This window comes from Nyctibius grandis, chromosome 4 (genome assembly GCF_013368605.1).
Source record: "Nyctibius grandis isolate bNycGra1 chromosome 4, bNycGra1.pri, whole genome shotgun sequence".
NCBI lineage: Eukaryota > Metazoa > Chordata > Aves > Nyctibiiformes > Nyctibiidae > Nyctibius > Nyctibius grandis.
In genome coordinates, this window is record NC_090661.1 from 41,889,127 (window position 1) to 41,902,167 (window position 13,041).

General features: G+C 42.0%; 1 protein-coding gene across 1 annotated transcript in view; it reads left to right on the plus strand.

Annotated features, from left to right (window-relative positions):
* Positions 1 to 683: 683 nt before the first annotated feature.
* The window catches only part of SCFD1 (sec1 family domain containing 1), a 55,961-nt gene continuing 43,603 nt past the window's right edge, over positions 684 to 13,041 (plus strand). Inside the window, exons 1-6 of the mRNA XM_068397890.1 lie at positions 684 to 766; positions 5,204 to 5,274; positions 6,126 to 6,214; positions 7,224 to 7,314; positions 8,677 to 8,799; positions 10,010 to 10,097. Coding sequence (XP_068253991.1) covers positions 736 to 766; positions 5,204 to 5,274; positions 6,126 to 6,214; positions 7,224 to 7,314; positions 8,677 to 8,799; positions 10,010 to 10,097 — 493 coding nt within the window. The 5' untranslated portion in view covers positions 684 to 735. The remainder of the gene's footprint in view (positions 767 to 5,203; positions 5,275 to 6,125; positions 6,215 to 7,223; positions 7,315 to 8,676; positions 8,800 to 10,009; positions 10,098 to 13,041) is intronic.

Here is a 13,041-nt window from a genome sequence, read left to right on the forward strand (position 1 = left end):
CTTTGTACCCAAAACTGTGCGTTGGTGCCACTTAAGAATTTCTGTAGGGCACAAGTGTAAAGGCAAGTAGAACCGAAGGAAGGTTGCATGTTGATATGTGCTACCCGAGGCTGAGACAAGCACACTTTAAATGTTTTACAGTCATCAACTTTTAGCGAGTTATTGAAAAGTATTTGTAGCTAGCTGCCTCTTTTTGAAACATCAGTCCTTTTCATGTAGTTTATCTAAGCACCTCAGAGCTGCCCTGGTTGCATTTCAGCTCTTTTCCTGGGAGCGTTTCAGTTCTCTTTTAAAAATCCACTCTCAGAGTAGAGCAAAAACTGCTCCTGCGACTTTTTGCTCGGAAAAGAGAGGTAGAAAGAGCACCACGCTGTTGTCTGAAAGATCTGAGCCTGTTCTTCGTTCTCAGCTGGGGAAAAGCACAGGCCCAAATTTTAAATCATACGATGCAGCTTCTTAATTACAGCTCCCTCAAGAACGGGGGCCGCCTCCGGCCGGGAGGCGCCATCTCCCGCGCTGCGGCCCGCCGGGACCGGGAGAGCGCAGCGCTGCGCCGCGCCGCCTCCGCCGCCGGGGCACGCCGTCGCGGGCCACCGGAAGCCGCCCGGGCAGGGGCGGAGGAGCGCCGGCCAGGACCCGCCTCCCGCCGCCGTACGGAGCGCCACGTCCTCCGGCGGCTGCGTACGCGGCGGTGGGCGGGGCGCCGCGCCGCGGCCGGGCTGGTGCGGTAAGAAAATGGCGGCCGGTATCCGGGAGAAGCAGACAGGTAAGCGGCTGCCCGCGGTCTCCGCAGCTGCCGTTCCCGGGGCTCGGGGGAGGGAGGGAGCAAGGTCAGCCTCAAGCTGCAGCCGGGGGCTCCTGCCTGCCTGCCGCCCGCCCCCCCCTGGCGGCGCCCCAGGGCGGGATGTGGGCGTCTCCGCGCCGCCTGAGTCCGCCGGGGGATTCGCGCACACTGACCCGGCTTGAGTCTCCCGGCAACGGGACAGCGGCCTTCTCCCTCTTCCTCCCCCGGCGGCCTGCGGGGCGCCGCTCAGCTGCCTCTGCAGCGGCGGGCCCGGGGGAGCGGGGCTCTGGGGGCCTCTGGCCGCAGCTCTTGCCGAGGGGCCCAGCCCCGCTGCGGGGCACAGGGCCGTGCGTGCGCCCTGCCCGGGCGGCGGCGGGCCCAGGCCCCAGGGACGTGGCCGCAGGTGCTGCCGTGGTGTGGAAATCGCCCCCGGGGAGGCCTTGCGTGAGCCCGGGACTAGAGCGGTGCCCATCTTCCGTGGCCATGGGGAGCGGGTTGTGCTCTCCCTCCGTTTCGGCTTCCTTTCTGCGCGAGGCAGGGAACAACGGGAGATCTCGTTTAATGGTGCGAAAATAAAGCTTCTGTTGTGATGCTCCGATTAAGACCGTACAGGTGCCTCGGAGCATGTGCTGACTCTCAAGAAATTGACAATATGAGATTAACAACTGCAACTAATTATGCAGGAGGTTTTCTGTGCCTAAAGGGTTATTGTCCCTCTTTACACATTGCTGGAGTCCATGGTTGACTCTATTCTGTCTTGATGGTGCTTTGTGGAGCCTTGAGCCAAGCATTTGAACATACTCTGAAAGAGCAGAGTATGTCAGCTCCGTAGCCCTCTGCCTCCCTTGCTTGCCAAAGTTTTTGTCAGTAGTTTGACCTGTAATCTTGTCACCTTCTGGACAACTGCAGTATCTTTCTAGTGGTATAGGGAGTTCTAGGTGCCTTTAACATGAAATGTCTAAAATCGTCTGCCTAAAAATTTCAGTCTGAGTCTCTGTGTGGACCTTAAATGTCTACTAGTATTCTTCATCTTCTTTTTATACCAGAAGTCTACTTTCTGTAATCTCATTCCTGTGGCCGTTTACCATTAATAGTGGTATTTGATGTTCCTTTACAATCCTTTACTTCTCTTTGCTCCCTTTCTGATAAAACCCACTGTCGTTGAGCCCTTCTTCTGTACAGCTTTATTCTTTCCTACTGTGCTTCACCTTGTTACTTGATTATTTCAGTCAACCTTTACCACTGAACCCATGTTGTCTTCCATTGGGGAGGTCATTTGCAAGGAGGCAGATTGAACAACCAAAAGACACTCAGAAAAAGGAAAAGATTTATTACCATTTTAGTGTTTGTATTACTGTGTATGTGCACCATCTGTTGTGACCTTTATCCTGGTTCATAACCAGTCAAAGCATATCATTGTGCAAGTGCAGTAAAAACCTGATCCTTGACCCAGAGAGTATTCAGCCTAAATGTACATGAAATGGCAATATAAATACAAAGAAGAAACCCAGAGACTTGCTGTATGTTTGTCATGATTGTCAGAGCACGTCCCCAGTCTGATTGCTGTGTTCTTTAGTAGAGAGCTTATGCCAAGCTTTAATTTAAATGGTAAACTCTACAAAGCAGCTGCTTCAGATCCAGTAGTACCAAAATGCATAACTGTGCTGCTTTATACAAAATTGCTCATATGGCTGAAATGTATGGCAGGTGTCACTGGCAGTGAGGGAGTGAATGCTCCAGGAGCAGTCTGTAATCACCTTTCAGGATTGCTCCATGGTGTTTAAAAAAAAAAAAAAAAAAAAGAAAGAAGAAAAAAGTATTAAGCAAGTGGAAGGCTGGATTCCAGGGAGACCCAGCCCTCAGTGCTAGCTGGCTTCCTCCCGTGGTCAAGTTTCGCTGCTGGTAATGTGATTTGAAAAGGCAGTACACAGGAGGAGGAAGCAGGCACAGACTGCGAAGGACTTCAGAAACATTGCCTGGGCATGGATGGATGTTAGGAAAGCCAACGCTCAGCTGGAGTTGAGACTTGTAGCGGGTGTCAAGAGCAATGAGAAGAGCTTCTGCTTCGACATTAGTAGTGAAAATATGAATAAGAAAAAATGTTGGATCGTTGCTAAATGGAGCTGGTCATTTAGTGGTGATGACACAGATAAGGCTGAGGTCGCCTTTGCCTCACTCTTCACCAGCAAATTCTCCCAGGCCTTTGTGTCACTTTGGGGTCAATCATGGACTGAACCCTCTTGGGAAATATTTCTTATCATGTGAAGGAGAAGGCAAGCATGGATTTATGTATGATAAATCATGCCTGACCAGCCTGATTCCCTTCATTGATAAAATGACTGGATTTGTAGGCAACAGAAGAGCAGAGTGTGTCATTTACCTCGACTTCAGCAAGGCTTTTGACATTGTGTTCCTGTATCCAAGTTAGGATGTTATGGGTTGGAGGGACAGACAACTAGAGAAGTAAAAAAATGTCTGGATTGTCAGGCTCAGAGGGTTGTGATTAATCAGACATACTACACCTGGAGGCTGGTAACAACTGGAGCACCACATGGGTCTATCCTGTGACCTGTCCTGTTTAAAATCTCTATCGGTGACCTGGAGGAAGTGTCGAAGTGCACTCTCATTAAGTGTGCAGGTGACAGCAAACTAGGGGGATTGGTTAATGTGCTCAAGGGCAGAGCTGCTACTCAGAGGGACCTAGATGGGCAAGAGGAATGGGCCAACAGGGACCTTATGAAATTCAACAATGACAAATGTAAATTCCTGCACCTGGAAAGGAAGAACCCCTTGAAAGGTACAGGCGACAGCGCAGGGGACTGGCAGACTGGAGAGGAGCTCTGCCGAAAAGGCCTGCGAGGGCTCTCGGTGGAGAGTGAGCTGAACATCAGCCCACAGCGTGCCCCCGCATGGCAGCATCTCAAGCCATATTCCCAGGAGCACAGCCAGTAGATTGAGGGGAGTGATTATCCCCACCCCCCTCAGCCCCAGGAGACCACATCTAGATACCATGTGCAGTTGGTGGCTACCAGTACAGGAGAGGTGCTCATCAGTTGAAGGAGGTTCAACAAAGGACTACCAAGATGGTCAGAGGGTGGACCACTTGCCCTGTGAGGTGACGCTGCAGGACTGGGGCGTGTTCAGCCTGGAGAAAGGTGGCTTCACGGGGGGACCTAACAGCAGCTCCCTAGTACCTATGGAGAGGGCATGGAGAAGGTGGAGCCAGGCTCCGTGAGGTGGTGTATGGCAGGAGGGTGAGGAAGAACAGGCATAAATAGAAACAAGATATTCGAACTGAATATAAGGAGAAACAACTTCACCACAAGGACGGTCAGTGCCACAGGTTGCGCAGGGTGGTAGTGGCATGTCCGTCCCTGGAGGTTTTCAAGACTTGACTGGATAAATCCCTGAGCAGCCTGGCCTGGCGTCACAGCTGACCCTGCTTGAGCATGAGATTGGACTGGAGATCCCTTGAGGTCCTTTCCAGCCTGAACTGTCCTATGATACTGAAAACCCCAGGGGAACCGTGCTGAGTACACTCACAAGCCTCATTCAGCCGAAGAGTCAGAAGTTAACCATTTCTGCTGCTCTCCATTTATGAGCAAGGTGGTGTACATTGCCCTGATTTCTGGAAGTTTTTCCTCTTTGCAAAGCTTTGTGATGATTTTGTTTATGAATTTGAAGAGAATAGCCACTAACTTATATTGATGCAAATAGTCTTTTGCTTCTAATCGAAGATGGGAGAACAGCACATAGTGTATTGTTGAACCAGATAAATGAGGAAGGACTCCTTACTTAGTAGATTTATAAGTTAGAGGCAGGTGAAGGAATCTGCTTTGGTTTCTGTGTGGTATGGGAAGTTAAATGAAAACTCATTCCTGTTTCAGAGAGTTTTCCTGTTGCAAATTAGGGGTATTTTTGTACCCCTTATAGCAGCACTTTCATCCTGTGAGTTCTCAAAATGTTTCAAAATGTGTATCAGTTTTAGTTAGATGAAAAGGTGTTTTTTGCTTGTGTTTTTTACTGTTGTTCCTGTGGGGTAGGAAAAGCAGATCAGGGGAATAAAGCAATCCAGTTCCTGCTGTACAGAATGCATCTTCAGGAACATACTGGAATTATTTTTAAGGCAAACTGCAACAGAATGTAGCCTGTATAACTAAGGAGAGAGATTCTTTCTTCATGTTTTGGGACTCTCTTCTTTTCCTTTTGCAGTGTCTTCCAGAGCCCATAAATTCTAGTTGACGTACGCCCACTTGTCAGGCAAAACTGCATAAAAATAATGAAATTGTGACTTGTTGCATTTATATTTTATGATGGTTTTCCTCTCAAATGAAATGTGTAATAAAATCCTGGTAATGTGTTTAATCTCTATTGTTGAAGTGTAAAGAGAGTAAAGCATTATTCTACTTTATTTTCCAGTGGCTTTGAAACGTATGCTGAACTTCAATGTTCCTCCTGTTAAAAACAGCACAGGAGAACCAGTATGGAAGGTAAGAACTATTTGAACAGGAACAGGAGAATTTTATAGCGTTCAAAAAAAGTTCAGATTTTCAAATTTTAACTAACTCAGGTATCTTCTCTGTGTTCTTAACTTGTACAAAATATTTTTTCCTGTGTGTTGTGAATATACAGAATTGAATATCAGAATTGCTGAGACAAATTAATATTTGAGGTATTGGCTGCTTGAAGACCCAGTGACTGATTCTTTAGACAGTATTTTAATGAACAGCTGAGGAAGACATTTTTGAAATACACTTAGGTCTCATTGATACCTGTTGGCAGAAACTTACATGATACCTTACAGGTGAACTCACAGAGTCGGAAAGAAGCCCATAGAAAGGGAAGAACTATTGATAGCCTTAAATTTAGTATAACTGAGCTCAAGCTACCTTTATTAGCTTTAAAAAGTAAGTAACTTGTGAGAAATTTTTGCTACTACAAAGTATATATTCTGTCTCTTCATCTATTCTGTCGTTACTAGTTCCTTTTTTTCCTACTTCTCCTTTTGTTTCTTCCCAAATGCAGTCAGAGAAATTCTGCACTTACAATAACAAATTTCTGGCAGCAGATTCCTGTTTGACTGACACATTTCGGAAGATGGAAGTGATGCATTTATTTCCCTTTATCACTGAGTTTCTTTTCATTCTTTTGTTTTTGTTATTAGTAACCACAAATGGAAGTCCATGACAAATTAATGATGTATTATAAATCGGTAAATGTTTAGGGCTTTTCAGGTTAGGACAGTAGTTCCCTAAACCTGAATTCCTGTATCCACTGAATCCTGTATTCTACTGTGTCCACTTTTTACACCACTTCGTAAAAAGATGTGTATCTATTTCAGGTTCTCATTTATGACAGATTTGGCCAAGACATAATCTCACCTTTGCTGTCAGTGAAAGAGCTGAGAGATATGGGGATCACTTTGCATCTGTAAGTAAAAATATAAAAATTTTTTTTGCTAAAAAGAACTTTATTTAATATTCCCCCAAAATCACAAACGAAACATTGAAAATCATTTGATGAATAACTGCTAAAATAAAGATTATACCCTGACTTGTTTCTAAAATCAGGTAGTAGTATTCAGAACCAAGGAGTGTAAAGGTCATTCCAAAAACTGTTCAGTAGGATTTCTTACTTAAGTAGAGGAGGCCCCTGCTCAAAAATAAGAATTATCCAATTGATGTTTTGGGGGATCTGTCTGTACAATTCCCTCTACATTCATATATCTTAAAATTATTTTGGCACAAACTGTTTCATGGGACTGTACGTATTCTCTGCTTGTCTTCTTGCACGTAGATTTTAATTATGTCTTGTCAAAGATATGAAATCTTTAGGTGTTATTTTAAGAGATTTCCCATTTCTCTTTCTCCAGATTACATTTCTTTAGTTCATTGTAATTCCTTAGCTGTGGTAATAGCCATGGAGGATCTATGAAGATACAGTTATTTTTTTCTAAAGTTTATTAACTTTTACTAAGTGAAGGCTACAAATTGAAACACTGTTCAACATGTTGACACATCAGCAGAAATGTGAGAGAAACGTATAAGCCTCTTGCCTGTCTTTGTTTTAATGAGCAAGAAAGGCAAGTTTAATAGTATGAGGTATGCAGGTTTTTTGTTATCATGTCAATAATTAATAATTGATATATGTGGATGCAGTACCTTCCTCTGAACGGATTAATCTGTTTTTGAAGATTTGTAAAGCCTTTTCTCAAGCTTTGAATAAACTTCAGAGGCCTCTATTAATATATTCAGCCAAAAACTATACAAATACAATTTTGGTATTTTTTCATGTTTTGTTCTTGCTAAAATCTAGCTAAATGTAGGGAGAATCTGTAGGAAATTAAATGTGTCTGTATAAATGAAAGAGTTTATTTAACTTTTATAATTTTACGCAAATCAGAGGAACACATCAGAGATGTATTTTTTCTTCCTTTCAGGCTTTTGCATTCAGATCGGGATGCTATTCCAGATGTTCCAGCTGTTTACTTTGTAATGCCAACAGAAGAAAATATTGACAGAATGTGCCAGGTAACTTGCATGCTTAATATTTCAAATGAGTGGATGCAACAAAGGTAGAGTGTGTGAAGTAATCCTGCACCCATTGGAGCGTGACCATTCTATGTCTAGTTCTTATGCATGTCTGAACACCTTTGCTCGCATTTTTTATATATTAGCACATATTTGTCATTAAAATATTACCCAAAATTTTTACATGCAGAAGTTCAATTTCCCAGGAAGTAGAAGGGGAAATATGTCTCCTGTGTTTCAGAGAGAGAGTTTTGGAATTGAAAAGACAAGAGGCAGGTGGCACAAATCAAAATATAGGCAATCCCATTTAAACATAAGAAAAAGCTATTTTAATGAGGGTGGCCAAATGCTGGAACAGATTGCCTGGAGGGTTCGTGGAGTCTACGTCCTTGGAGACCTTCAAAATTCGGCTGGATACAGTCCTGAGCCACCTGCTCTATTTGACTCTGCACTGAGCAGCAGGGTTGGACTAGGCTAACCTCAGATTTTCACGTTCTCTGGGAGAATTTGATGGAAGGTACATCTTCAGCAAAGGAAGGAAGAAGAGCAAAGGGTACTTTTCGTCAGTGATAAGGTGTGGAGTAGAAGTTGCTGTCTGGTAGCTTAATTTAATTTCCTGTTTTTTGCAGTTCTGTGTTAGGTTAGTTATATCTAGTTAGGTAGTCAAAACACTGCATATAGGGCTGTATGAAGAGACAGATAAGCACTTCCAAAAATTTAGTTTGACTATGGATAACTGGAACATCACATAGTAAAAGTAAGAATGTTTTTTAATTAGTCAGAAGCCCACCTGGAGTACTGCGTCCACCTCTGGGGCCCCCAACATAAGAAGGACGTGGAGCTGTTGGAACGAGTCCAGAGGAGGGCCACGAAGATGATCAGAGGGCTGGAGTACCTCTCCTGTGAAGACAGGCTGAGAGAGTTGGGGCTGTTCAGCCTGGAGAAGAGAAGGCTCCGGGGAGACCTTATAGCAGCCTTCCAGTACCTGAAGGGGGCCTACAGGAAAGCGGGAGAGGGGCTTTTTACAAGGGCAAGTAGTGATAGGACGAGGGGGAACAGTTTTAAACTGCAAGAGGGGAGATTTAGATTAGATATTAGGAAGAAATTTGTGACTGTGAGGGTAGTGAGATACTGGAACAGGTTACCCAGAGAAGTTGTGGATGCCCCCTCCCTGGCAGTGTTCAAGGTTAGATTGGATGAGGCTTTGAGCAACCTGGTCTAGTGGAGAGGTGTCCCTGCCTGTGGCAGGGGGGTTGGAACTAGATGATCTCTAAGGTCCCTTCCAACCGAAACTGTTCTATGATTCTATGATTCTATATTAGTGCTTATTCAGAAAAAGGTTGTGGTTTTGCTTCCTTTTAGGATCTTCGAAATCAGCTTTATGAATCCTATTATTTAAACTTTATTTCTGCCATTTCGAGAAGTAAACTGGAAGATATTGCAAATGCTGCCATAGGTGCTAATGCGGTAACTCAAGTGGCTAAGGTAAGAAAATCCCCCAGTTTCTAATGTTAAAGATACTACCATTGCAGGTGTTATTGCATTCTTGCGTCGCCACTTCAGTGCCATGCACAGCTTTTCTGACTGAATCATGAACAAAATAAATGTATAGCTAGATTCAGTGTCAGGCATAGATTTACTGGGGGGAAAAAGGGAATCTACAGTCATCTTGAGTAATCCAGTAAGATGGATTACTATACTTCAGCTTAGTCAAAAGTCCAAGTGCTGCAAGACCTTTGTGCTGAATGATAAGAGGGGCAATGTAGTGGTTTCAGAGCATTCCCGATCTCATCAGCGCAATGAGTGCATCCAGTGCATGTATAGTGGGGTGGGGTTTTTAGCTCGTAAATACACAAAAAGTGCAATATGAGTGCAGTTGTCATTTTAAATAGGCAGTGTACTGTAGAGGTGGATGTTTCATACGTACACACTGTTATCCAGTACACTTCTATACCTGTATGATTTAAAGGCAGGTGTCAGGTATGTACCCTCTTATTTTTGTTGAATGCCTGTACCAAAACCTGCAAATTATTAACTAATTATTTTCACATATACTTAAATACATTCACTTTTTCTCACCCCTGTTAGGGACTACTACTGACATGAGAGAAAGAAACTGTTGTGAAATGAAATGAGAACTACTAGTATTGTTTAAGCCTTAGGTCTTCAGCACTGTGAACAAACTTTATTAAATCTATTTTTCTGTTTGATGTCCCGTTAACAGTTTATGCTATAGAGAGTTTTATTTTTTTTTCCTGAATGTACAGGTATGTTACAGAAAAATCAGAATTTGTGAGCTATAATCTCTCATTGTGTAGATATTGCCCTCTTTCCTCTATCCTGCCTGAGAGCCCAGCACTGTTTATGTTGTAGTGCTTCATATTAATAAAAAATAAACCTATAATATTACAATGTCCTCCATATGTGTTTTTTTAGTGATGACTGGCTACTAAAAATTTGTCCACGGAAATACTTGAAGTTGGACTGTTTTCTTTTAGCATTTTTCAGCTGCTCTAATGTTTTGTGTTGTCGCTCAATCCTTACAGAGGCTTTTTAATTCATACATTATATCTTGCATCTCTTTCTTTTAATAGATAGTTCTGTGAAAAGTTCAAAAAGAAGTAGCAATAAATTATAGATAGGGTTTTTTATGCTTCGCTCTGGACTGTTCTGACCATTATTCCTTGATTTCTAGGTGTTTGATCAATATCTTAATTTTATTACTTTAGAAGATGACATGTTTGTATTGTGTAACCAAAACAAAGAACTTGTTTCGTTTCGTGGTAAGTAAAATTTGTATAAAAATGATACCGGAATGTCTAAAGTTGAAAATTACTTTTGAAGTTGTAGCTAATACCAAGCAATGATTTTATTTTGCTTTGATCTACTCAGAATTCAAGAGAATCTGTTAGATGTGTAGTTTAAAGTCATGAAGGAAGCAGTTCTTAGATATTAATTTCAGCATCTTTACTACATGGCTATTGTAATATTGAAAAATAATTATGCATTTTTAAATAACAAATTTAGTAAAGCAGTACAGACAGTACTATATATGTCTATATATGTCTGCAGTATAGACATATATGGATAGTAGGGCTTTTTATACATGGAATAATATAGGAAAAATTTCATATAGTTTGCACATGTAGATAGACACCGTGGGTGACTGATGTGTTTAGGCACCACTGTTTGGTCATAATCCCTTCTGCAGTTCTTAAGGAATCAAGTATTTTGTTTATGTGTGAATGGTCAGTTGGAAAGTTACTGTAAGGAATGCAAAACAAGAAAGATGACTTTAAGTGGTGGAGTTTCTTGTATCTTCTAGACAGTGACCAGTCAGTACCTGCTTTTCTTATTGAAGATATGAAAACGTGGGGGTGTGCAAGGGCAGATGGTTAGTATTAGGGGCTGGAGTGGCTCAGGGAGGAATCTGGGAAAGGGCATTCTAGAAAATAAGAAATGCTGATTGCTTCTGTAAGCATGTGAGCCAAGCATGTCAGCTTCTTCATAAAGTCTCAGAGTTGCAAGTGAAGTCATCCTCATGGAACTCTTCTTTTCTTTTCTTGGGACTTCTGTTGGACCTGTTTTGGAACATAGCAGGAAAACCAAGTGGCTGCCTTAGGTCAGTTACCTCTTCAGCTATGGTGCTACAGCAACTCAAGTCAACATATGTACTAGTTGTCCACATGGGTTTCCTCCCTCCTTTGATCTGATCTTTGTGCTCCCCTGACCCATTCAACATGCTAAATCAACAAAGAACTGCCACTCTCTCTCTCTTCTGCCCCTCTTACTCAAATTGCTAGCTATTACAGGGTGGGTTGTCTTGCTGCCCCTACTGTAGTTTCCCTCATATTCTCCTCCTTTTACATCAGAACCAGTGATCTTGGAGCTGAAGAGTGTTTGTTCAGTTGACTCATTCCATAGAAAATATCAGCTCATTTGTGTGATCTGCAAATCCAGTGCAAGGGAAGCAGCAGAAGTGAGTAAGTCAGAGGCAAGATAGCCCTTTTTTAGCAGCAACTCCTCACTATTTTAGTGTAGTCACAGTGTCTACACACAGTGTCACACAGTTAATTCCTGATTTATTTGGATGCACAGAATACTCACTAGCGATGAGGTAGAGATGAGAAGTCTCCATATGCCTAACATTTAGCATTGCCCAATTTCCAAAGTCAGTACCTTTCTTTAAAACTGGATCCATAATACTGAGTTCTGTCTCACACTGGGGATTGATTCCATTGTCAAAATGAAGGGCATTTTTGTTTGAAATGCAGACTTTTTTTTTTTTTTACTAAAATCTGCTGTTAAGAGTTTTAGTAATAGTTGTTTTGTGATGTGTTTGTGTGTATGTAAAGATACTTGATCGGCTCACATAAGATTCCTGCTAGCTAACAAGGAATTTGAATTAAAATAACTGAAAATGTTTTGCATCTGTCAGTTTCTGTGTGGTTTGTTTTCCTTTCTTGGGCTGCTGAAATTTTCCACACAATGCGTGGTTTCACGCTATGTTTAAACCAATCTAGAAGTGGGCTGTTTCCAAAAGCTGATCGAACAGAAATCTAATCTCCCATAGAGAGTGATTAGTTTTCTATGGGAGCACTGAGCCAATCCATCTCGCTGTGTGAGTTCTAGTTCTGACACAAGCAGGCAGTAGGAGTGCAGGGGCAAAGAGTGATCTTTTTTGCCTTTGGAAAGTAACCCTAGCAGGAAACTGCCAGTTTTTATATCGTTATATATATATAATCTACATAAATCAATGTAAATCTGATGGTGATGAAAGACAGCTGCTGTTCTTGCAGCAGTACTGCCATGTTTGGCCAAGCATGTAGCTGAATGGGTGAACTAAGAAGAAATATTACAGAAGAGGTTAATTTTCAGTTTCCTGATTTGCTGGCTGTATGACTGCATTTACAGAGAGATAATGTCAGGACAAATAAGCATGATAACATTCTTCAATTATGTAAAAGGCTTTCACAGGCAGAAAGGAGATAACACATTCTCTCTGTCCATGTAGTAATGGACAAGAAGTGATGAGCTTAAATTGTAACAAGAAAGTTTCTGGTTAGATATTAGGAGCACTTTCTAACATAAAGATAGTGAAATATTAGAATAGATTACCTATAAACATTATGGCATTTTCATGACTGGAAGGCTTTGGGAATTGGTTTAGACACACAAATAACATAGGTTTAACTCATCTTTGGGCAAGAGGACTGACTAGATAATCCCTCAGGCTCCCTTTGGTTCTGTTTTGCTATGACTGTGTAGAAGGAAGAGTAAATGGGTAATACTGATATAAAGCTGATGTTCCTAGCATCCTATTTGAATGCTTCTTTAACAAATTTGGATCAATTTTATAAAAGAACAAGAAAATGTAGGAGACCTAAGCTTACTTTTCTGCAATAGATGCATCCCCAACAAGCTTGTTACAGTGGAGAGAGAGGAATATATAGAAAACATGATAGAACATTTTACTGAAAGATTATTAATGGAGTTTCTCACAGGTTGACCTAAGGAGCAGTAATATTGAATATTTGTGTTGATTGCTATAGTATAACAAAAAAGAGTGTACTCATAAAATGTGCAGAAGGCACTGACAGTATGCAGGTTACTGGAACATCATGAGTGAGTACTTTAAACATAAAAATAGGGAGGGAATTAAATTTTAAAAGCGACAAAGACAAGTCAGTAAAAATAAGATTATTTCCCCCCTGTAAACTGGGAGAC